Source organism: Bombina bombina, chromosome 1 (genome assembly GCF_027579735.1).
Source record: "Bombina bombina isolate aBomBom1 chromosome 1, aBomBom1.pri, whole genome shotgun sequence".
Taxonomy (NCBI): Eukaryota; Metazoa; Chordata; class Amphibia; order Anura; family Bombinatoridae; genus Bombina; species Bombina bombina.
This window is the reverse complement of record NC_069499.1, coordinates 1,192,718,590-1,192,745,931: the sequence shown is the minus strand read 5'-3', so window position 1 is coordinate 1,192,745,931 and position 27,342 is coordinate 1,192,718,590. Positions and strand designations below refer to the sequence as shown.

The following is a 27,342-nucleotide window of genomic DNA, read 5'->3' as shown; positions in this document are numbered from 1 at the left end:
AAAAGAGAGGGGGAGAGAGCACAAAAGAGAGGGGGAGAGATCGCAAAAGGGAGAGGGGGAGAGAGCGCAAAAGAGAGGGGGAGAGAGAGAGTGCAAAAGAGAGGGGGGAGAGAGAGAGCAAAAGAGAGGGAGAGAGAGAGTAAAAGAGGGAGAGAGACAGCAAAATAGGGAGAAAGACAACAAAAGAGGGAGAGATACAGCAAAAGAGAGGGGGGAGAGAGAGCAAAAGAGAGGGGGGAAGAGAGAGCAAAAGAGAAGGGGGAGAGAGAGAGCAAAAGAGAGGGGGAAAAGAGAGTGGAGAAAGAGAGAGCAAAAGAGAGGGGGCAGAGAGGGAGCAAAAGAGAGGGGAGAAAGAGAGTGCAAAAGAGAGGGGGGAGAGAGCACAAAAGAGAGGGGGGAGAGAGCGCAAAAGGGAGAGGGTGAGAGAGCGCAAAAGAGAGGAGGGAGAGAGAGAGCAAAAGAGAGGGAGAGAGAGAGCAAACGAGGGAGAGAGACAGCAAAATAGGGAGAGAGACAGCAAAAGCGAGGAGGGGGGAGAGAGAGAGCATAAGAGAGGGGAGAAAGAGAGAGCAAAAGAGGGGGGAGAGAGAGAGAGCAAAAGAGAGCGGGTAGAGCGAGCAAAAGAGAGGGAGAGACACAGCAAAAGAGGGAGAAAGACAACAAAAGAGGGAGAGAGACAGCAAAAGAGAGGGGGGGAGAGAGAGCAAAAGAGAGGGGGGAGAGAGAGAGCAAAAGAGAGGGGAGAAAGAGAGAGTAAAAGAGAGGGGATATAGAGAGAGAGCAAGGGGTGGGACCGCTGTACTGCAAAAAATGGCCCGTGTACACAGGCTTTAGGACTAGTTTTATATAAATAACTGTCAATAATGTCATAAGCATATAAAAATAAATTAGGATGTCACATGAATTTTAAAAGTATGCAAAGAGGAACTAAAGCAAAATAAATAAATAAAATGCTAGAAGTCAGTGTCTAGAACACATTCAGCTTCTTTGACCTTATCAAAGCAATATTTGATATATTCTGATGATGTTGCAAACAGAAGTAAATCCTGCATGTCTGTGTGTCTGTCTGTAGAATAACACATCTATAAGTACAGTATATAATTTTTCTATGGATTAACATTATTTCTAATTTACATTGTGGTCCCTAATGTAAAAAGGACCAGGAACACCTGCTGCAGAACATGACATGGTTACACTGATCTAAACATTTAATTTATGCATCAGGCATTACAGCTACAAACCTATATAAGGTCATTAAAATTACAATTCAGTGACATTACATCTACCCTCCCACCAAGACTTTACAGTTAAGCCATTCAGGACTCATCTAGGACCTACTCCTGTGGCAGTTATATACCCTGCAGTCATATGCCACCCCATTTAGGATTACTACAGTTAAGTGCATCTCGCTCTCTGTGTGTGTGTGTGTGTGTGTGTGTATATATATATATATATATATATATATATATATATATATATATATATATACTTTACACACACATACACATATTAACCTCAAGGCATCACATTTACACTCAGTTCTAGGACATTTTAGCTGTTCAACTATACAGTCACTGCTCTAGGACATCACAATTACACTCTCTATCATCGGTCTAGGACTAGAACTGCCGCACTTACATGTCACCTCTCTAGGACTTTTAGATTTGCGCACACCACTAGGATAACATATATACAGTCCCTCTAGGGCTGATGTTTGATGGCATTTAGATTATCATATTTTTTAGTAGCCAAAGCCTTTTAAACATCTAAAACCTTGATACTACTATATCGTACCTAAAATTCATATATTATAGATAGTGTTGTGTTATTATGCATGTCTGAATGGTTTAGCTTGTGTAGCATTTTGGCAATAGTTAGATCTACTTGAAGAGAAGCAACTGTTCTTATGTCTGAGGTATTCCTCTGTACTCCTATCCTTGGCTCATCTCACAACCTTCCCACTTGACCCTATTCCTTCACAACTTCTTCCCTCTCTCTCTGCTTCACTAACCCCTACCCTAACTCATCTATTTAAACAATCTCTCACCGCTGGCACATTTCTTGATACCTTCAAGCATGCGTCAATCATACCAATCCTAAAAAAGCCCTCGCTTGACCACTCCACCCCTTCTAACTATTGACCGGTCTCCTTACTTCCCTTTGCTTCAAAATAATTGGAATGACTGGTCTATAATTGGCTAACTCAATTTCTCACAACTAACTCCTTACTTGATCCACTGCAATCTGGTTTCCGCCCTAAACACTCAATAGAAACCGCTCTTACTTAAGTAACAAATGACCTTTTATCAGCTAAAGCAAAAGGCCACTTCTCCTTACTAATTCTTCTTGATCTGTCCGCTGCCTTTGACATAGTTGACCATCCTCTCCTCCTAAAAATACTACATTAATTTGGCATCCTAGACACAGCCCTCTGCTGGTGTGCCTCATATCTCTCAAAACGCTCGTTTTCAGCTTCCTTTAACAACATATCTTGTGATCCTATGCCTCTCTCAGTTGGATTACTGCAAGGCTCTGTCTTGGGTCCCTTGCTTTTCTTTCTCTATACATCCTCCCTTGGAAAACTTATAGCCTCCTTTGGATTCCAGTACCACTTATATGCTGATGATACCCACATCTATCTTTCCTCTCCTGATATCTCTTCCTCTTTACTCAACCAGATTTCCAACTGCCTCTCTGCAATTTCCTCTTGGATGTCTTCATACTACCTCCAACTAAATCTGTCCAAAACTGAGCCGCTTCTTATTCCCCCCTCTTCAAGACATTCAACGCCTGACATTTCTCTGATGGTTGGAGACTATATTCTCAACACCTCACCCCAGGTCCGCTGTCTTGGGGTTACACTTGATTTAGAACTCACATTCAACATACATATACAAGTGCTTACCAAATCCTGCCATTCACACCTACACAACATTTCCAGAATTCGTCCCTTCCTTACTCAAAAAACTACAAAAATACTTATTCATTCCCTCATTTTGTCACGCATTGATTATTACAATCTACTTCTAAATGGCCTTCCAAAACACTGCCTCTCCTCCCTCCAATCTTTTATGAATGCTTCTGCTAAACTCATCCACCTAAGTCGCTGATCTACATCAGGTGCTCCGCTCTACCAGTCTCTACACTGGCTCCCCATACACTCCAAAATACAATTTAAAGTATTAACCCTAACTTACAAAGCACTCAATAGTCTAACTCCCAATTATATTTCCTCTCTCATCATGATATATTCCCATCCCGTCCTTTTCGATCAACCTCTGACCTACGTCTCTCCACTCCTGTTATCTCTACGTCCCACTCCCGTCTCCAAGACTTTGCACATGCTGCTCCTGTCCTCTGGAACTCTCTACCCCGCTCCAAAAGACTGTCTCCAACCTTGTATAGCTTCAGACCACCTATTCAGAGAGGCTTATCATCTCTCCTCCATCTCTCATCCTAACCAAACTAATACATGAACTGCCTGACTCCCTGCTGCAACTACAACCGATGTGACAAGCTACCCCCAACCTTATGTCTCTGCACCCTAAACCTGTTGGCTGTGAGCTCTCCGGAGCAGGGCCCTCTTCCTCCTGTACTAGATTTGTTTTATATTTTATCACAAATCCTTGTTATTGTATACCCCTATCATTGTACCCAGCGCTATGAAATTTGGAGGCGCTATAGAAATAGATAATAATAATAAAAATAATAATAATAATATTCTTACCTTTTGCAGTGAGGGCTTTTATACTGTTCTGTTCACCTAGCAAAACCTAGATCACATTCCAGTTGTAATCATAACAACTGGAAGTAGCTAAAAAATATTTATAGGTCGTAATGGGGATGATCTAGACCAGTGGTTTTCAAAGTGTGAGACGGGCTTCCCCAGGGGGGTGCTAGATTATGTAAGAGGAGGCACTAGATCACTGACACTTCGTACTATCAAAACCACAAGAAGCAGTTGACTTTGGCAAAACATAAAACGTTTTTTAAGAGCTGACAATGACACTTGCCATGTTGTAGTAAATAACGGCAAAGGGCAGGAGGTAGGTGGAAGAAAGTCACTGAGGTTGAATCACGTTGAGTTTGTCGTCTTGATCAGTAACCTGCATATAACACAGGAGTAACAAAGTGCAAATTGACCCGTCAAGAGCAGAATTAGCTCTTGAGAGCTGTGTGTGAATCCAGGATCAGATGTAAATTCCCCAAATTAAAACTAAAAATAAATATTACAATTTTCATGAAAGAGAAAAATAAAGTAACACCTATTATGGGGGGGGGGGGGGGGGAGTGTTGTAATTCACAAGAGGGGGGGGGGTCCAACTGCTAAGACTTTGAAAACCCCTGATCTAGCCCAATGTTATCAGGAGAAATTGACTTTTTTTTTCCAAAATATCATCATATGGCTTTAAATTAATTTAAACAAAAACATGTTTAAAGAGCCATCTAAAGATTACCATACATCAGTCAAATATCTGTTATTTTGTCAAACCAGATGGGTTTTCTCATTCATTTAGGAATTGAGTATGATATGTGTGTAAACTGATAGCTCATATGACCAATATCACTTACGGTCATCTTCTTCTGTCGTTGGACCTGGGTCTCCGAACCCCTCAACATCCAGTGTTACATCCATGTCTTTATCATATTCAAACTGTGATAGGAAGAACAAGATTAATGTGGAGCTTATATTGTGTAACACAGGACACTTTTACAAAATAATACTGCAGGAGTATCACTACATAGAGAGTGATACCAGTGTATGCATAATAACAATATAGAGAGAAACAGCATTGGGACACATAATAACATGCAGCAATAAAATTAAGATATAGGGGTTGATTTATCATTTGTCGAGCGGACATGATTAGCTATAGCAAATCATGTCCGCTCGCTATTGCTAAATGCAGATAGCATATGCTGTCCGCCTTTATCATTGCACAAGAATTTCTGGTGAAATGCTTGTGCAATGCGACCCCCTGCTCACTGGCGGCCAATCTGAGGCTAGCAGGGGCAGTCAATCATCCCAATCATATCAGATCGGGAGGATTTCAATTCGCCACCCAAAAGGCTTGTGAAGTCTCGGCCTGAGACGATGGGCATCCGAAGCAGCATCCGCTACTTGATAAATGGAGCCCATAAAATAATGCAAATTTATATTTAGAGAGCACTAGCATAACATGTAGAGATAACATGATTAAGTAATATTAAAGGGACATAGTAGTGCAAAATAAAAGTTCCCATGTGTAAGATTATCTTACCATTGCATTATTGCATGTATATAACTTCCAATCTTTCTGATTTTTTTCCCCGTTTTTTTTTCACCTTGAACAAATGATAATGGATACCGATCATTAAATCTGAAATGGGTTCATGGGGTCAATGGAGTCCGAGTGTGTGTTAACCATTTTGATAAAGTGGTGTTTCTGGTAAGTGTTAATCTGAATGCCATTTATAACTGGGCATAATGGGTATACTGTGCATATTTTCTCAACAATATTTTTAAAACTTTTAATATTTTTGAAGTATTTTTTTTAATTCATTAAGAAAACCTTGTTTCTGTTTTTGCAAGATTTTCTTCTAAAATCAAGAAGATCAGTGTGGGATATTAATATCCATGACATCTGTGGTCATTTTAAAGTGTATTGAATATGAGCAACATAATAGATCTATTACATGTTGAATAGGCTAGCTGTGCACTTTATAAATACCCCTTGTTTGTTGAAATTGATGTGTCCATTTTGTTGTCAAAATATAGTGCAAAACTCATGATTCAGGGTATTGTGACTGCTAAATTCCATGGTGTCCAAACATTATTTTGCTGACTTTCAACTATCTGCTCAGATCTTATCCACACCTTTACCAACACAGAAATTGTGTTATTGTTTGCATTATGATTGCTATGAAAATGACAAATACGCACCGGGAGGCAAAAAACAGAAACACAGGAATCAACTTCTATGAGTTTAACCCCTGAAAATTGATTAAACATATAGATAAAGTCAGAGCAGCAATGCACTACTCACAGCTAGCTGAACACATCTGGTGGGAAAATCACAAGAGACAATTATTTGTAGCCACCAATCACCAGCTAGCTTCCAGTATTCATTGCTGCTGCTGAGGATATGTAGATATTATTTTCAACAAAGGATACCAAGAGAATAAAGTAATTTTTGATAACAGACGTGAATTTACAAGAAAGTTTAATTTTGAATTGCAGGTCCCTTTAAACAACACAAAATCACTACCTTTATTGTTACTCTCCTGACTTTATAATCCAGAAATCTAATGTGCAACAAAAAATAACATGTGTTTTATGGGTTTTGAAATTGGCTAATAGCTTTCAAGCACTTATTATGTTTTAACTTTACTTGGTTGAGCAAGTTTGTGTCTCCTTTATAATTAAAAAAAGTATTGTCTGGGTGGTTTATCAATTCCTTTTACCTGTGGAATTTGATAAGTGATAAATGGCCTTCAAAATGTGTTGCTGATTATCAAGAACTAGGATTGTGATCAGCCAAACAGGACTGGTTTTAGCAGGTAATGAAAATGGGTGATTGTGCTTTCATCAAAATCAAAAAGAGCTCTTTTGCAGCTCTTAATAGATAATTATTAAGTAATAGTTTGGGTTAATCCGTATGTGTAAAACATATATATGTTTATTTGTGAACATATGTATTTATGTATTTATACTTGTATATATGTATTTACAGACACAGATAAACACATAAATACATAGGTATACATATATAGACATATATATATAAGTGCAATGGAGCCCTTTGCAGTCAAGTAGCTTAAAACATGTAAATGCATATTTATGCAATATTCATATTTAATAAAGTGTTATAATGTGTATTTACTGTAAATATTTCACATCCCAATGTTCTGCACATAGCAGAATATGTTCTAAGTAGTTCTAAATAGGTATTCCTATATATATCTGTATATATAATCATGTATATATATACTGTATATACTGTAGGTATAGATATCTATTGTACCAAAATATCATCAGATATATTTAGAAATATGTATTTATGAATAAATAGAGCATATTAGTCTATGAGAAGAAGATTGGAATGTGAAATATTCATATTTTCATGCCGGGTTAGCGCACTTGACAATATACGCGAGTAGGGTGTTAGGGTTTTTTCCACTAGCAGAATTAACGCTCTAGCGGGAGCATTAAATACCTCTCCACTTGTAATCTAGCGCTATGTTGGAAAATGGCATATATATACTTATATTTATATGAATATATATTTATATATACAAAACATTTTCTTACATATCAACAGTACAATTAAAAACAATTCATTTAACTGAATTGCATAAATTGAACAATTGCATAAATGCAATAAAAATAGCTTTGCATTTTAATTTTGTTGCATTACTTTACTTATATTATCTCCTTTGCTAAGGCCAGTTAGGGAGAGATACAAATAAGCTAATACACTGATCAAACAATCACTGTGTACAATGTAGCACTACTGGGCTTATGAAGTCTGATGTATTCACTTCCAATTTTCAGTTTGGAACATTCACCTCCCCCCCCCCCCCCCACAAATTTACATAAAAATTAGGCAAAATAAATAATTAAATATGTCAAACAGTGCATAATTATATAATATAATAATATATTTTTCTACATTAGATTCCAGCATCATCTGCATGTTTTTTCAATCTATATCTGTGTTTTATGCATATCTGTAGATTATTTTATTTAGCTGCATTTTAACAGTTCTTCTTTTTTCCGCATATATTTGTAAAGCGAAGCCAAATTCTGTAGTGGTGGGAACACAACACATAAAATATACATATATAAAAGTACAGACTAAACAAATTAATGCAGGAGGAGGAGGATGGTCTTGTGATATTGAGGAGTGGCTAAAGCTTTACCCACCTGTCCTTTAGATGTCATGATGATGCCAACTGGTTATATACCTGTCTGTACCAGCACCCAGTGAGTGATGAGCATAACACTAAAACGGTCAGCCCTGTGCAGAGAAGAACAGAAGGTTACAAGTTAAAGGAACCTCTGGAGCCTCATGTTGTCATTTTGTTTAGGTGTAATCTATATGTTCATATGCGTCAATCAAATTCTAAAGAGCTTTATTGCTATGAAATATCAGGATAATCCTACTCTTCATTATTTGCCATCCTTGTTACAGTAACCCAGTGATTCTCTCATCTCCTAGAGTTCAGAGATGGAGCCAGGCCAGGCATCCCTGGGGCTTGTCAGATAAGAATATTTAGCAGCGGGGGAACTCCCATCTAAGCATGACCAAAGATAAGGAAGGAAAAGAAATCTCCAACCAACTAACCCCTCCACCACAGCAACCATGCCTCCCTCCTCCCTGCACCCTCTCTCTACCCACATTTCACCCATTACATTCATTATATTGTAATGACATAAAGGCTTTAATTCAAGTGACATGTTTTTTTATGGGTCAAATATCAGGAGAATACTGACACGATGGCAGTGATGTCCTGGCGGGTTAGACACATTAATCATCAATATATTAGTAAGTGGAGTGTTGCAGAAACTGCAACATTTGAGGTTTCCCTCCACCATTCCTACAACACTTTTTAAACTAAATAAATATAGTAACAATCATGCACAAGCAAATGTATTTATATGTATGTTTGTGTATTTGTTTAACTATATATGTGTATATATCTAGGGACAGAAGGGTGCTCCAACTGAAGACAGCCACACCTATTAAGTACTGGTTATTACTTCATGATTCATATGACATTGCACATTGTACAACAGCAAACCCAGGGTCTGCACATTTATTTAGCAGTTCAACTAATCACCAAATTCTCTCTCTCCACATAACTTGCAACTTATGTTAGTGGCAAATGTATCTGAAGGCTGCAAAAACACTGGGAAGCTAAAAGTTAAAAGATTTAGTTTCACTGAGCTTAGATGTCGATGAATTATTTTATAGAGCACATTCACTAAAGAATAACAAGAAGTGAGAGCAGAAGAACTTGGAGAGGATGTTAGTGAATTTACCCCATTAATATCTGGGTTAAATGTCCCGGCTAATGTAGTACAAAACTGACCTAATGATAACGACATGCTTAATGAGCTAAAGGTTCAGTCTAATTTAAAGGGGCACTAAACCCAAATTTTTCCTTTTATGATTCAGATAGAGCATGCAAATTTAAGCAACTTTCTAATTTACTTCTATTATCAATTTTTCTTCGTTCTAAGCTCTTCTGTCCAATCAGCAAGGACAACCCAGGTTGTTCACCAAAAATGGGCCGGCATCTAAACTTACTTTCTTGCTTTTTAAATAAAGATACCAAGAGAATGAAGAAATTTTGATAATAGGAGTAAATTAGAAAGTTGCTTAAAATTGCATGCTCTATCTGAATCATGAAAGAAAAAAATTGGATTCAGTGTCCCTTTAAGAGCAAAGGTGCCAAATACATGTTTTATATTTTTCTGAGAGACAATCACAAATACCCTATGCTTCAAGTGTGCACTTTTACTCACAGAGCACACTTGCTTAGTGACCGTGCTTGCTAACTGTTTTGTAAGTTAAACACAACCTTCTTAATGGAGATTTTGGGTTTAGTGCAAGAAAAAGGCTTTAGAATGTTGAGTTTTATCAGCATATAACTTATTGTAATTGTAGCATAAAATAATCTTACTGCACATGAGACATTCTCAACAGGCTGACACACCAAAGACCCTTTTTCTTATTTACCATAAGCAATTAAGATATGGATATAAATACATCTATTACTACAATGTCACTATACATTTCTTTCCTAGAAGAAAACTCATTGTTTTAAGGATGCAAATAAGTTTTAGTTGAAAATAATATTTTAACATAAAATGCATCACTGTTTAGAATCACCTTTCTGTATATAAAAAAATAATTATGTTTTCTGTACAAATTAATGGGCATCCTACTAAAATGATAAAGCTCAAAGGTATTCTATAACTTCATAATCTTCTGTGCATGATAAACTTAAAAAGATTTGATATGTTTGGAGCATCATATTAAAGTTAAGACCAAATATTTTAACTTGTTTAACATACTGACCAATTTAGCACAGAGCAAACTGTAATGTTGCACAGGTTGGATTCATTGCAATGCATTTGCTAAGATTGTCATTTTATATATTGTATGCTCAGTGCATTATATGCAATATATATAGAACAAATTGGCATTGCTTTTTCATATGACAATTCTAAATCCCCTTAAAGCCAAATACTAAAGAAAACATTTGCATCACAATTATGTCACATACAACATTAGGTTCACACTACTTATAAACTTAAGAAAAACCTGAAAACTTCACACTTAAGGTTGACCAATAGATTTGTGCCACAGTGGACTGACCCAACATATCAGATGGTTCCATCACAAGCTATTAACCTGACACACACAGACACATACCTGGGTGCCCACTTAGTTTTCTCCAACTTCTTTGTCCCACTTAGGGTGATAGTCTCTTGGGTCCAACTGTCACTTGCAAAACCCTGAGTCACCAAAGTCAATGTGATCTCCTCCTTCTCCAAGTACTCACCTTATCTCTCCATCCACATGTCCCCAAAGAATCTATCTCTAGCTCATAACCCCTCCTCCACTAAACCTAGTATTGGTGTTATATTGCTTCTCTATACAAGATGACTCTACAGGAGTGGGGATTCCCTCTTTCGTAGTGCGTCATTGTTGGGGGGCCCCAGGGAAGGGGAGGTGCATTTGTGAAGGGGGACTAAGAATTCAAACTAACCAATGACATCCATGCTGAAGTCAGTAATTGCGATACAGTTATCAATAACAATGTGCAAACAGAATAGCTTTGATGATGACATTTGCAATTTATCCTTACTATATAAACTAACATTCTATATTACTAATCTCTTTCTTGCCTCTCCCTGTTTTCTTTGTCTTTCTCATTCCTACAGTTGTTTTTGTACCTGTTTGCCTGTACATTCTCCCTTACATCTCCCTGTATCAGCTCCAGCTCTCACATTCCACCTGTTCCCCCAATAATCCTCCCTGTATCTCCTCTCCTCTACACTTCTGCACCTCTATTGAGTCCAGTCTGTGTTATATGTCACTCCTTGCACATTCTCTCTCCCTCTTCACTCCCTGTCTTCTGCCCCATATTTATTTGTTTCTTTCTCCCCTATGTCTCTGTTCTCCATTTCTTCTCTCTTTCCTCCCTTTTTTATTTTTTATTTCTCATCCACTCTCCCCTTTGCTATATTCTATATTTTCCCTTTCTTTCCCTCTCCCCTGCGCCCACTCTTCTTCATTTCCCTGCACAAACCTTGCAATGACAGAAGGCAGAACCTTTGCCATGTGCGACCTGTTTGCATATGAAGCCCATGAATAATAAATGAGGGTATTGTCTGTGCCCACCTGAGCAAGCACCTTCTACATATTCCCCACAGGTAGACTCACTTCAGGTATTCTTTCTTTGACATTGGAAACTAATTCTGACACAATTGCTAACACCAGATAGGATATATAGACACACACACACACAAATATATATATATTCTTTGCAACATTTTAATTAATTCCATACCATATTACTATTCTCTGAGTATAAGAATTGTAACACATTTTAAATAAATATTAAAACCACTTACAGCTTATTTGCAGACACAATAGGTAAAACATGCCTCCGTCTGCCCCAAGGGAATAAAATAAACAAAAAACCCACAAATCAATCATTCAAATCACCTCTGTAACACTCTCAAATCTAATCCAATAAGAAAAAAGTTTGACCTCCCCTAAATCAGACCAAGAACAGAACTTGCCCCCTTTAATAGACTTCTACACTCAGATCTGACCTGAATGTTCATTTGAAGTCAGAGATATCCAAATTAAAATAATGTGTCCATCTTATATCCCTTAAACTACGGTAAGTTATTGGCCAGGCAAAGGACAACCTCTCCCAACTGCATATGTTAAAGGAACATTAAAGTATTTTTTATACAAGCATAGCACACTGTATATCAGTAATACTGCATATAAAGTCAATATATATTTTTAGAAACATTTAAAACTGTTAATTTGTTAGTAAAGTTTGAAATGTTTTGCAATCCAGGTAAACCCCTTTAAATAAGATCCTGCACTGATGAATCATTAACTTTGTAGCATGTTACGGGATCACATGTTTGGTTCCTGCAAGATGCTGTTCAGCCTACATTAGGTAGAGGGGACAACAATGTTCAAAAGCAAACTACAGGAAAAGAAGACAAACTAAATAATGAATGAACTTTGCAAATATTTCTTACTTTGCATAATTAAACATTTTTACTAAGAATAACATGGTTTGGGGCTTGTGTGGCTTCCCCCAGTGATCTAAAGTCTTATACAGCCATGCAATAAATGCAATAAATGCACTGGATTTATCAACCTCTCTTTTTTTAATAGTAAGGAAATGTTATTAAGAAACTAGTTATTCAAATCTTTTCTCCATCTTGCTGTAAAATTATAGTGATTATATAAGGTAGCTAGATTATTTGTAGGACTGAAAAATGGATATATTAGGGTTCTCAGCAGAACTATATATTTGTATCAAATGCCAATTATGATAGAATGCTCAATATAATTAATCAACAAATTATATTAGATGGAGAGTGACCAATCTGGCCCTATATAAAGACAGTCCTGTTTATCAGATGAGCAAATCCCGATTTTTTCAGTAAATAAGCGCTGATTATAACCTACAGACCACAACCTACCATTAGAAATGGCCAATCCAAGGACAGCTGATGTCTGTATGCTTGAAAATGAAATTGGAATATGACACTTGATACCAAACATTGGGCTTACGTTAGCGCACAATATTAAAATATCGCACCCGCGCTAACTTGCGTTCATATTACAAGTTGAAAGTAAACGTGACCACACGAGCGCAAACTAAATTTGTGCTCTTTGGGTTAGCACGACTAAAGACCTTGCATAAAGGGTTAAGGCTAAAAATACACTATATGATATAAATTATACAAATAAATATTAAAATTAAAAAGTTATAAGGGATTAAAAGTGTATGGTATCTGACAGAAATGAAATGGATAGGGTTATAATGTGTATATATATATATATATATATATATATATATATATATATATACACATGTGTATTTATGCTTGTATATGTGTATATATGTATATACATACATATACACACATATCACATATATGCACATATATACATATTTATATATACTTTGGAGCCCTTTTCACTCAAATACCTGAAAATCTGAAAAATCATTTTTATTCAATTTTATTATTTTATAATGTGTTTTACTGTGAATGTATATTTTACATTCCAATGTTCTTAACATAAGGGAAAATGTTCTTAGTATTTTTAAATAGATATTGCTATATATATATATCTGTAAATACCTATATACATTCATATATGTATATATAGGTATATATATATATATATATTTTATTTAAATCATCCGATACAGTATATGTATAGAAATATATATTTAAATAAAAATAGAACATTTTATCCCATGTAAAGAACATTGGAATGTAAAATATTCATAACTACCTTTGGGTTAGCGCTGTAGGTTTAACTCCTGTCGGGATAGCGTGCATGTGATAAATGTTAGTTTTTTTCCATTTTGCACGCTCCATTGAAGTCTATGGGAAAAAGAAATTAACACTATTGCAATAGCCGAGGTCTGGAAGTTAGCGTACGTCGGCTTTCACTCGCACGCAAACATTTTACTTTCAGCTTGTAATACATGCATGTTTAAAGTTTACTTCTGCCAGTGTTTGCACTTGAGTGAAAGCTCTAAATAGTGCACTACTTGTAATCTGGCTTATTATTGGGTGACTGTGATCTTCGTCTTCTCAGTTTGTCTCCATTTTCAAGTAATTAGGAATGTAGTCCTGACCTTCACACACCATAATGTAGTGTCATAAGATACACAGATAACCTTAAAAAAAAAGAAAAAAACATTTTAGAAATGGCCCCAAGTTCGAAACCTCCACTTCACAGACAACATACACAAGAAAGCAGCCACCAGCGTAAAAATGTAACGTGAGAAAATTGTACTTACTGAAGAAAGGAAGCTTGGTTCATTGAGGGAGGAATTTGGTTGAAGTGGGCAGACATTCAGTTCTATCTGCATACTGTCCTTTATCTTGAAAATTCTGTAACAACTGATCAAGCAGACAACACTAATTTTAGAATATGTGGAACATAGGGAAGCTTTGAAAATGACCTACTATACAGTGCATCATTCTCCTAATTTCGCTATACAATGCAGTATGATTTTCATCAGAATCTGTATAATGATAAACCAGTCTATATCCTTTTTATAAAATGTTAAAAGCAAATCAGGGGTTGCACTAATTGTAGCCTTTATTGTATTACTTAGAATCTGTCACGCAAATTGAATGGGATTATTAGTAAAAAAATATACATTTCTCCAGATACTTAACAATTATTATAAACATAGAAATATTTACAGGGTTATAGAGCGAAGAAAAAAATAGAAACAAATGGTTTAGGTAAGGAAATATGATGAATGGACTGAGAAGGAAGAATGCACTTAAAAGTAACACGACTAGACTGAGAGATAATGGAAGAAGTACCTAAAAATCGATTATCCGTTCAAGATCTCCTATTTGGAAAGAGGCAGAAATGGGAGAACATCTTGTAAAAAATAACTTCTTTGTAGTAAGATTCTCATAAAGGGTAGACCATAGTCCTTATATGAATTGTGCAAGCAAGAAAATGGTTGCCATCACCACAAAAACAGGCACATGTAAATGTTGAGTTTTAAATAATACTCCTCTAGAGGTCTACAAATGATTTCAAGCTGCAGGGGTTCAGTATGTAACACATCATTTGCAGAATCAAGAGACATTAAAGGGCCACTATAATCTTGTGCAAGGTTAATATTTGAATGGTTCTCATGAGAACATGCTCTGAGTTGAGGGATGATTTGTATCATACATTGAACAAAACCCTCTAGAGCAGGGATGGGGAAACTTGGCCCTCCAGATGTATCAGGACTACATTTCCCATGATGCTCAACTGGACTTCAGAGTGCCTAAGCATCATGGATAATGTAGTTTTGAAACATCAGGAAGGCCAAGGTTCTCCATCTCTGCTCTAGAGCATCTGCGAATCCAATGCTAAAATTCAAACAGTCCTCCATAAAGTGATAAGTCCAGGTTAACCTTTAATGGAGAGATAATTATACACACTATGATTAATTCAATATGATTTGTATATTGCTTTAGTTGTAAAAGGAGGTTCCAAACCAAGACAAAATATTTATACTGAAGAGCTTCCACAAAATTCTAGATTATGGGCCCAAGCAGGTAAACAAACAACATCACTTTCACATGGGCTAGAAAATCCTACAAGGTTGCAGCGTAGAGATACTCTATATTTGTTTGCAAATGTGTCAAACCTTCTTCAGTTGTGACCGCACGGTCACCTTTGAAATAACTAAACAATGTGCTAGATTGAGAGTCCCATATGAGTTTGTAAAAGTGAGATTGTATTAAAATATCAGTGAGCATCAATTCACCTGTCTTTTCCAGCATTACACTACTAGGTGTTTGTGCTATTAACATCTATAGCTGTTTGAGTTGTCTAATAAATGATATTGCCGTCATCAAATAAGAACCCCTTGTAACAACAAAGAACAGTAAATACAACCACAACACTTCAGATACAAACTTACAAAACTGTTTATGTAAATGTAATTGTAAAATATTCTAATGTCCCTAGTGACTGCACATTGGAGTTCCAAAGCGTTCTAGAGGTACGGTGCAATTTTTCACTAGCACCTCGGCCTAGCATGCTGAAGATTCTATTGCCCCTGTGAAGCATCCTTATGTAGGGGTTAAGCACATAGTTATACGCAAGCAACAGTATAGTAATAACACATAAGAGCATTTTATTTTTACATTTTTAGGATCCTTTAAAGGGACAGTCTAGTCCAAAATAAAATGATTCACATAGGGCATGTAATTATAAACAACTTTCCAATATATTTTTATCACTAATTTTGCTTTGATCTCTTGGTATTCTTAGTTGAAAGCTAAACCTAGTTGGTTCATATGCTAATTTCTTAGACCAGTGTTTTTCAACCAGTGTGCCGTGGCACACTAGTGTACCGTGAGAGATCCTCAGGTGTGCCACGGCAGACTGACAACAGTGTGACATATTTTTTAAACTTTGCTTGTTTTTTACTCCCAGTGCAGGGGTAGTTTGTAGGAGGCATGGCATAACAGCACAATACATACAGTATGTGTGTGTTTGTGTGTATGTGTATGTATATATGCTGTATTACGCTACAATGTGTGATTTTTTTTTAAATTTTGGGATGGTGGTGTGCCACAGGATTTTTAAATGTAAAAAAAGTGTGCCACGGCAAAAAAAAGGTTAAAAATCACTGTCTTAGACCAAAAGGCCACCTCTTATCTAAATGTATTTTGGCAGTTTTTCCCCACTAGAGGGCGTTAGTTCATGTGTGTCATAAAGATAACATTGTGCTTACACACGTGGAGTTACCTAGGAGTCAGCACTGATTGGCTAAAATGCAAGTCTGTCAAAAGAACTGAAATAAGGGGGCAGTCTGCAGAGGCTTAGATACAAGGTAATTACAAATGTAAAAAGTATATTAATATAGCAGTGTTGGTTATACAAAACTGGGGAATAGGTAATAAAGGGATTATCTATGATTTAAAACAATAAAAATTCTGGTGTTGACTGTCCCTTTAACCAACTTTGCATTGAAAAAATTCAGCAGATTTATTCCAATCCATCAGCTTTGTATTTACCCGGGTTTAAATATAATACATGCAAATGTAATGAGGTATATAGTCCATGTGCTAGTGACACCTAATAGCATAACATACACTACTGTACTCTAAATATATACAGGAGTAAGTACCAAAGAGAATCAGTATTTGTTGATTTTGATCTGATGTATTTATTTTATAGTGAGGACAGCTTATACTTCATTTAGCACTATATGTTGCCCTAATATAGGAGATTTTAATAAAATACACTCAAAGTCCCTTAAAGTCACATAAAAGTCATTATATTATTTAGCTATTCAAAGCATATTTATTTGTAAACATAAAACATACCTCTTAGACAACTTCTTTAGCACTTCTTTTGAAAGCACCAAAAGCATAGCTGGGTGGGGGGAGGGGCATAGCTACGGGTCAGGGCAGGGAGAGGTGGACTCAAGGACAGAGCCTTGTGGTCTGGGGGTGTGGTTAGATAGTTGTGGGACGTGGCCTAAAAAGACAGGGGCAGGGCGTAGTCATTTCTATAAGTTTACTTATCCTCAGGAACAAAATGGATGTTCACAATAGAAAATTAGGGGTGTTTTGCACCCCTTGCTTACCCCTAGAACCTCACTGGGGGTGAGTGCAAACCAGCAAAACTACAGTTGTCCAAAACTGAAAGAGAAATTACCTGCATGTCAAAATATGACTTGAAAATGTAATTTATTTTATATTTATACAGTGCCATAATAAAGGGACATCATAAATATGCTTCTCTGTGTTCCTTTTATAACAAAGTAATTCAGATGCTTCTGTGCTGAATAAAGCTACCTTTTTTATTAGTTGAAGAACCTTGCGCCTCTCTCAGCAATGGTGTTTTCATGAGACAAAAAACAACATTATATATGGACAGGGGCATATTTTGGCCAAGACTTGTGATTAGAGATTTTTTTTTTTTGGGGGGGGGGGACATTTTGAGGGTTTGTTTTAAATAATGATTCCTTCTACAAGTTTTTTTTTTATTAATTTGATCACAAATCAATTACATATATTACACAAAACAGAGGCTCTTGAGTTTTCTGACACAACTTAAATTATGCATGTGATGTGACTCATTCTATAACTGTAATATTAATACTCAGCATCCACTTAGTGCACATTCATTGGTGATGACTAAGCAGATGTCACATATATGATTTGGCCATTACCACAAAAATGTAATAACTATGGTAAAGATATGCCATTTACAGTAAATGGGCATTAAAGTCCCTTTTTCTTTGTAGAATCGACAGCTAGGTATTTTAAAATATTTTCCTTTTCTGCTTTTGGGGCAAGTTCCTTTCCCATCATATAATTGAGAGAGATGTCCTTATCACCAAGTAAAGACCTGTCCTAGGGATGAGCAAATGTAAAAAGCAGCCCTATAAAAATGTTTTTATGCTTGCGAGGCATGTTACTGTCTACCAATAAGGCAGTGGGGAGTTATGTTTATCAGCCAATGGACATTCATTTTTTTTTATTTTGCTGCATATACAAAAAGATAATTTTAACAGGTTTAACTTGCGAGCATGTGAAATTATTAAAACTTAATTGCAGTGTCCCTTTAAGAAAGCAAACTTAAAGGGACATGAAACCCCAAAAAAATTCTTTATGTTTCAGATAGAGCATACGATTTTAAGTAACTTTCCATTTTAATTTTATCATCTAATCTGCTTTATTCTCTTGATATAATTTGTTGAAAAGAATAACTAGGTAGACCCAGGAGCTGGGAGGTTGCTGCTGATTGGTGGCTGCACATAAACACCTGTTCCTATTGGCTTACAGATGTGTTCAAATATCTCCCAGTAGTGCATTGCTGCTCCTTCAATAAAGGATACCAAGAGGATGAAGCAAAATGATAATAAAAGTAAAATGGAACATTGTTTAAAATTGTATCCTCTATCTGAATCACAAAATAAACATTTTGGGTTTCATGCCCCTTTAAGACAAACTACTCACATGTACTGCAAACTGAATTACAGCTCTTTACTGTTAATGCAGGGGGGACAACTCTTCTACAAATTCTGATTTCAGCTAAAGAGCCTCTGGAATAATGTATTATATGAAGTAGAAAGCATTGCAAATGATGCTTATAATACATACCAATTATAGAGTGGGTTTCTAATTACAATGAATCGGTTGCACTGAAATGTGTATGGATTGTAATGTTTTAATGGAAAGTAGGTATAATACCATTTTGGGACAAATGATTAATATTCATGAGTTTTCCCATTTTATTTGGATGGTGGAACTGTCTTGGTTAATGTTACTATTTTGAACAGTTAACACATTTCCTTGATTTGTTAACTGATATAAAATATAACATGCAATGCCCTTTATTAGTGCTGAGGAACCACCATGTAGTATATTTTATATCCTTCATTACATACCTTTACCATATAAAAATTGCAGCTCAGCAATTCTGTTGTGACATGGCGCCTTCACATATCTGTCACTTGCTGATATTGATAGACACAGCTTTAGTGTTTCAGATATGACTTTTACTGGTTTGTACTTACAGAATCTCCTCCTAAACCTGCATACTGCTCTACTTAAAACCCAGCTCAGGAATAGCTCAGTGGACTGCAAGGACCTTGGTGGTCTACTGATAGATTTTAGTCTAGCAATAAAAGTCAGCTAGGTACATATTAGTCTTGGCACTCGCAGAGATAGTGTATCAGTGGGCACAAAATAGCACAAGGCAGAATTGTTTGTGTGAGTGTATGTGTGAAAGAGTGTGTAAATGTGTGTATGTGTTTGGCAGTGTTTGTTTGTGTGTATGTGTATGACAGTTTGTGTTTGTGTGTATGTTTATGTCAGTGTGTGTGTGTATGATTGTATATGGCAGTGTGTGTTTGTGTGGATGTGAATGTCAGTGTGTGTTTGTGTGTATGTGTATGACAGTGTGTGTATGTGTGTATGTGAATGACCGTGTGCATATGTGTGTATGACAATGTGTCTTCGTGTGTATGTGTATGACAGTGTGTTTGTGTGTGATAGAGAGTGTGTACATGTGTGCATGTGTATGACAGTGTGTGTTTATGTGTATGACATTGTGTGTTTGTGTGTATGTGTATGACAGTGTATGTGTATGTGTGTATGTGTATGACAATGTGTGTGTGTGTATGACAGTGCGTGTGTGTTTGACAGTGTCTATATGTGTGTATGTTTATGACAGTGTGTCTTCGTGTGTATGTGTATGACAGTGTGTTTGTGTGTGATAGAGAGTGTGTACATGTGTACATGTGTATGACAGTGTGTGTGTATGTGTATGACATTGTGTGTTTGTGTGTATGTGTATGACAGTGTATGTGTATGTGTGTATGTGTATGACAATGTGTGTGTGTGTATGACAGTGCGTGTGTGTTTGACAGTGTCTATATGTGTGTATGTTTATGACAGTGTGTGTTTGTGTGTATGTGTATGACAGTGTGTTTTTTTGTGTGGGGGAGAGTGCGTAAGTGTGTGTGTAGTGTATGACAGTGTGTGTGAGAGTGATTAAGTGTGTGTGTGTGTATGTATGTGCATGACAGTGTATTTTTGTGTGTATGTGTATGACAGTGTGTGTGTTTGTGTGTATGTGTATGACAGTGTGTGTGTGTGAGAGAGCGTGTAAGTGTGTGTGTGTGTATGACAGTGTTTGTTTGTGTGTGTATATGTATGACAGTGTGTGTTTATGTGTATGTATATGACAGTGTGTGTTTCTGTGTGTGTGAGAGAGTGTGTGTTTATGCATATGACAGTGTGTGTGAGTATGACAGTGTGTGTTTGTGTGTATGTGTTTGTCAGTGTGTGTTTGTGTATGACAGTGTGTGTTTGTGTGTATATGTATGGAAGTGTTTGCTTGTGTGTATGTATATGACAGTGTGTGTTTGTGTGCATGTGTATGACAGTGTGTTTGTGTGTATGTGTTTGATAGTGTGTATGTATATGACAGTGTGTTTGTGTGTGTGAGTATGCAGAGGCGTAACTAGAAACCACAGGACCCAGGTGCAAGAATCTAAGAAGGGCCCCCCCACTAAAAAAATGTGAATTTGATACATATCATTTTTTATTATTATTTATTTTTAACATTTAATACAGAAAAAAAAATGTGAATCAGTTTACATGTCTGCAAAAGGAGGTACCCTGTGCCCACAGTCTGTGAGATAATCTGACCCCCTATTACTGTATATAGTGACACTGTTTAACCCACCAGTACTGTATATAGTGAGTTAGTGACACAGTCTGTAATCTGCTGGTGAGATGGCTGGCCTGACCCTACCCGCCCCAGTACTTTATAAAGTGACCACAGTAATCTGTGACATGGTCCAGCCCCACCCTGTACTGTATATAGTGGTACTGTATAGTGACACTGTTTACCCCCGCCCCTCCATGCTATAGTAACCATGGGCCCAATCTGATATGCAGCGTCGCCCGCAAAAGCCGGCGACGCCGAAATTTGCGCTGGTTTGGTATCCTATATACGGCGTAACCTAGAAGTTACGCTCGTATATTTCTGCCTTCGCCCGTAGTTTTTTGGGCCATAGACAGGTATACCAAACCAGCGCAGTTTGGTATCCAATATACAGCGTAAGGACTTACGTGGCGAAAATGGAGAAATCTTACTCCATTTTCACCTCGCCACAAATTGCAGCCGTAGTAAGCCTTACACTGTCTATTGGAGCCCCGTAACTCCCTAAACTAGCTGCTAAATAAACCTAACACCTAACGCATGCGCAATGTCTATCTACCTGTCAACCGCGATCCCCCACCGCGATCCCTAATAAAGTATTTAACCCCTAAACCGCCACACACGGACCCCGCCGCCACCTACATTAAAAGTATAACCCCCCAATGTGATCCTCCTTCACCGTCGCAAGCTACATTACATACTCCCTAATGTGAGTCCCTTACACCACCGCCATCTACCTTACCTACCCCCTAAAGTGAGCACCTACCCCGCCGCCATCTACCTTACCTACCCCCTAATGTGAGTCCCTTACACCGCCGCCATCTACCTTACCTACCCCCTAATGTGAGTCCCTTACACCGGCGCCATCTACCTTACCTACCCCCTAAAGAGAGCACCTACCCCGCAGCCATCTACCTTACATACCCCCTAAAGTGAGCACCTACCCCGCCGCCATCTATCTTACCTACCCCCTAAAGTGAGCACCTACCCCGCCCCCATCTATCTTACCTACCCCCTAAAGTGAGCCCCTTACACCGCCGCCATCTACCTTACCTACCCCCTAAAGTGAGCCCCTTACACCGCCGCCATCTATTTTAAAAATATTAACACCTAATTTAATCCCCCTACACCGCCGCCAGCTATATTAACTATATCAACCCTAATTATATTAGGGTTAATATAGTTAATATAGTTATTATATTATATATATATATTAAGTATAATAACCCTATCTAACTCTAACATCCCTAACTAAATTCTTATTAAAATAGATCTAATTAATATTAATATTATTAATTAAAATATTCCTATTTAAATCTAAATACTTACCAATAAAATAAACCCTAAAATAGCTACAATGTAATTAATAATTACATTGTAGCTATTTTAGGGTTTATATTTATTTTACAGGTAACTTGGTATTTATTTTAACTAGGTACAATAGCTATTAAATAGTTAATAACTATTTAATAGTTACCTAGTTAAAATAATTACCAATTTACCTGTAAAATAAATCCTAACCTAAGTTACAAATACACCTACACTATCAATAAATTAAATAAACTACAAATATCTAAACTAAAATACAATAAAATAAAATAAACTAAATTACAAAAAATAAAAAAAATATTACAAGATTTGTAAGCTAATTACACCCATTCTAAGCCCCCTAATAAAATAATAAAGCCCCCCAAAATAAAAAAATTTCCCTGCCCTATTCTAAATTAAATAAGTTCACAGCTCTTTTACCTTACCAGCCCTTAAAAGGGCCTTTTGCGGGGCATGCCCCAAAGAAAACAGCTCTTTTGCCTATAAAAAACCCCACAATACCACCCCCCAACATTACAACCCACCACCCACATACCCCTATTCTAAACTCTTCATCCGATCCGGGCGATGTCCAATCAAGCGGCAGAGAAGTCTTCTTCCATCCGGGCGATGTCTTCAATCAAGCGGCAGTGAAGTCTTCTTCCATCTGGCAATATTTTCTTCGATCCGGCGATGTCTTCAAGCAAAGCGGCATCTTCAATCTTCTTTCTTCGCTCCTCCGCCGCGAAGCGTCTATCCGGCACGAAGACTAAACGAGGAATGAGGTACCTTTAAATGACGTCATCCAAGATGGCGTCCGTCGAATTCCGATTGTCTGATAGGATTCTATCAGCCAATCGGAATTAAGGTAGAAAAATCTGATTGGCTGATTCAATCAGCCAATCAGGTTCAAGTTCAATCCGATTGGCTGATACACACACACACATACATGCATAAATACACACACAGTCACATACATGCATACACACATACACACATAAACACCAATGGGTAAAACAGAAACACTAACCCCTGTAGTCAGAGACAAAGACACTAGTGAAGCATCACATCACACTCACATGATATCAGTGCAGGCAGTGGCAGGTCAAGGTTTTTTATTTTAAAAGAATATTATTATTTTTTTAAGCTGGGCCCCCACCCTTGGGGGCCCAGTTGCAATTACGGACTCTGCACCCCCTGTAGTTTCGCCCCTGTGAGTATGACGGTGTGTGTTTGTGTGTATGTCAGTGTGTGTGTATATATATATATATATGACAATGTGTGTTTGTGTGTATGTGTATGTCAGTGTGTGTGTATGACAGTGTGTGTTTGTGTGTATATGTATGACATTGTGTGCTTGCGTGTATGTATATGACAGTGTGTGTTTGTGTGCATGTGTATGACAGTGTGCTTGTGTGTATGTGTTTGACAGGGTGTATTTGTGTTTATGTGTATGACACTGTGTTCTTGTGAGATGGAGAGAGTGTGTAAGTGTGTATGTATGTGTATGACAGTGTGTGCTTGTGTGTATGTGTATGACAGTGTGTGCTTGTGTGTATGTGCACCATAGTGTGTAGTTGTGTGTGTGAGTGTATTTTAGTGTATTTGGGTGTGTATTTGTGTGTTTGTCTCTTAGTCTGTGTGAGTGTTGTTGTGTGTTTGTGCAAGAGAAAAAGTGTGTGTGTGCGTGTGAGAATGTGTTAGTAAGCATATGTGTGTGCATATTTGTATGTGAGAGTGTAGGTAGGAGCAGAGCCGTACTGTGTGACTGTGTGTGAGTTTGTGTGGGCGCAAGTGTGTTTCTGAGAGTATATGTGTTACTGTGTGTTTGTGTGTGTGTGTAAGCTTGTGTGAGTGGGGTTAATTGTAGTTAGCAGCTAATATATATGACAAGCTCACTTTGGTGGAAGCTCTAATTATTTGACCTTAGCTCAAGAATAGCAAATTTGATGACATTTTTGTGTATTAAAAACTCCTTTAAATAACAACCCCTGTTAGCTGCTATAACATGTTGCAGCAATACTTGGTTGTAGTTTGAAAACAAAAGAGAATGAATTTCATTGGTTAATTTGATTCCCGCTTTGTCACTCGTTGGAAACTCTCCATCTGTAACTGCACCACATTTTATCAATCACATACAGATGGGCACGGGGCGTTCCCACCCTACAGACTTAACAGTGTTATTTCTCTGCTAGTGCAAGAAAAAATAACTAAGCTGAGTCTCTCAATTTATTAAAAATTCTATAACTACTCCTATTGCTCTATATCACCCTTTATATAACATTGTTGGCCTCCAATATTCTCCTTTATATAATAATTTATTTTCTTGGTTTAAAAACAACCCTGTAACTTCCTCTTTGTAAATAACCTTTTACTACACTTCCTTATATCATAACAAATAATTATTTCCAATAACTCCCTTCCTTCTCCTTCTGATAGATACAATGCGTTGCAACTAGACAACCAGCGACTGTTAATTTATAATAAAATGAATAAATAAAAGGATATTGTGCAAAATGTGCTGGCCCCCTTCCTCAAATTATGCCTAAGTCAAAATACAACCCTGTTGAGATATAGTCTGTATTTATAATTCTGTCTATTGCCTCATATAAACATTAGTGATGTCGCGAACCTAAAAATTTCGGTTCGCGAACGGCGGACTTGAACTTCCGCAACTATTCGCGAACGGGCGAACCGGGCGAACCGCCATTGACTTCAATAGGCAGGTGAACTTTAAAACCAACAGGGACTCTTTCTGGCCACAATAGTGATGGAAAAGTTGTTTCAAGGGGACTAACACCTGGACTGTGGCATGCCGGAGGGGGATCCATGGCAAAACTCCCATGGAAAATTACATAATTGATGCAGAGTCTGGTTTTAAGCCATAAAGGGCATAAATCACCTAACATTCCTAAATAGTTTGGAATAACGTGCTTTAAAACATCAGGTATGATGTTGTATCGATCTGGTAGTGTCAGTGGCGTCACTAGGGGGGGGCGGGGGGGGGCGGGGGGGGCGGGCCGCACCCGGGTGACACCCACCAGGGGGTGACACCAAAAAAAAAAAAAATTTTTTTTTTTTTTTTTTTTTAATTTTATTGAAATTCAAAGAAATACAATGTTGAGATGCATAGATTTTTTTATTAGAGGGGCTGGCATTTGTGAACATTGGTGGGACTGGGGAAGATGTAGACACACAATTTTTTTGCCCCTTGAGCCAGTGCTGCAATTTCAACAAATAGTTTTCCCGGCTGCTTTTGCTTGTTTGTACTTTGCTTCTCCCCTGCCCAATTTCGCTATGAATGTTGTGGGCATGCCGTGGGGCTTGCAAAGTTGCGCTGCTAGCCTAAACCTGCCTGCCTATCTGTGCTCACTGCTCAGTGATATGTGGAGCAGTTGAGTCACTCACTGCTGTGCTGTCTCTCTAAACGGGAACTGGCAAATCATGAGGGGATGCCTGGCACCTGACCGCATGACTGTTTGACACTGTCTTTAAAGTGAAGGAGCCACGTATGATGCCCACCAGACCAGTACAGTTACGGTACACTAAATGCACACTGAAGAGGTAGGAGAGGAGGGCGGGCGGGGTCTGGGGGTGGGCAGAGTGCAGAGTTGATTGGCCATAAGAAGCAGTAGGCACGCGGCCTGGGGCTGTGCACTGACAGACTTGGAACAGAGTCAGAGAGCAGAATTTTCATAGTTTGCACCTAAAACTTTTCTTTAGTGATTTATTTTAGAGTGCTCTGTTTATCTTTCATTTGATGCTCTGCTGAGCCAGGGAGCAGCTCTAGGCATGAGCTTTATAATTAATGCAGTGCAGTTTACATATTTTGTATGTGTGTGTGTCTGAGTTTTTGTGTGTCTCAGTGTTTTTGTGTGTGTGTGTCTAAGTGTTTTTGTGTGTGTGTTTTTGTGTGTGTGTCTGAGTGTGTTTCCGAGTGTTTGTGTGTGCATCTGAGTATGTTTTAAGTGTGTCTGAGTGTTTGTATGTGTGTTTGCCTGTGTTTTTGTGCGTGTCTGCTTTCTGGGGGGGGGGGGGGTGACACCATAACTTACCGCACCGGGTGACACCAACCCTAGTGACGCCACTGGGTAGTGTAAGGGTTAGGCACGCTTCACAGTGACAGACCAAACTCCCCTTTTAAAGGGACAGTCTACAACAGAATTTTTATTGTTTTAAAAGATAGATAATCCCTTTATTACCCATTTCCCAGTTTTGCATAGCTAACACATTTATAATAATATACTTTTAACCTCTGTGATTATCTTGTATCTAAGCCTCTGTAAACTGCCCCTTTTTCAGTTCTTTTGACAGAATTGCAGTCTAGCCAATCAGTGCCTGCTCCCAGATAACTTCTCGTGCACGAGCACAGTGTTATCTATATGAAATACGTGAACTAACACCCTCTAGTGGTGAAAAACTGTTAAAATGCAATCTGAAAGAGGTGGGCTTCAAGGTCTAAGAAATTAGCATATGAACCTCCTAGGTTAAGCTTTCAACTAAGAATACCAAGAGAACAAAGCAAAATTGGTGATAAAAGGAAATTGGAAAATTGTTTAAAATGACATGCTCTATCTGAATCACGAAAGTTTATTTTGGCCTAGACTGTCCCTTTAACGCACCGCAAACAACCGCAAAAAGTCCATTTGCACAACCGCAAACTCCCCATTTGCACAAGGTTGGATACCAAGCTAGCCATGTCCCGTTCCTTGTCCTCACTGATGTCATTGAAGGTCTCTTCCTCCACCCAGCCACGTACAACACCAAGGGTCCCCGAAAGGTGACAACAAGCCCCCTGGGACGCCTGCTGTGTTTGGTCTTCCACCTCCTCAAAGCCACCTTCCTCCTCTGACTCCTCTTCTTCAGACTCCTCTCTCTGCGTTGCCTCTCTCTGCATTATTATAAGGTGTGTTGAGTAGTACTATTCCTATCAGTTTAATCCCTGTTATGTCCCCTATCAGGGGACGTGTATATGGCATGGATTTTAGGAACCGGGAGATAGAAAAAGATGCTTGGTCGGTCCTCCTACTTCAAATTTGGGGCACTGCGCGTGCAA

The 27,342-nt window shown here is 37.8% G+C and overlaps 1 protein-coding gene across 2 annotated transcripts in view; it reads right to left on the bottom strand.

The window, feature by feature from the left end:
* Positions 1–10,571, bottom strand: part of SLC4A1 (solute carrier family 4 member 1 (Diego blood group)) — an 81,743-nt gene extending 71,172 nt beyond the window's left edge. For both annotated transcript variants that reach the window (XM_053700004.1, XM_053700006.1), the window contains exons 1-3: positions 10,425–10,571; positions 7,907–8,000; positions 4,573–4,654 (exon numbers count right to left, since the gene is read on the bottom strand). In XM_053700004.1, coding sequence (XP_053555979.1) covers positions 4,573–4,654; positions 7,907–7,924 — 100 coding nt within the window. In that variant the 5' untranslated portion in view covers positions 7,925–8,000; positions 10,425–10,571. The remainder of the gene's footprint in view (positions 1–4,572; positions 4,655–7,906; positions 8,001–10,424) is intronic.
* Between the last annotated feature and the right edge of the window lie 16,771 nt (positions 10,572–27,342).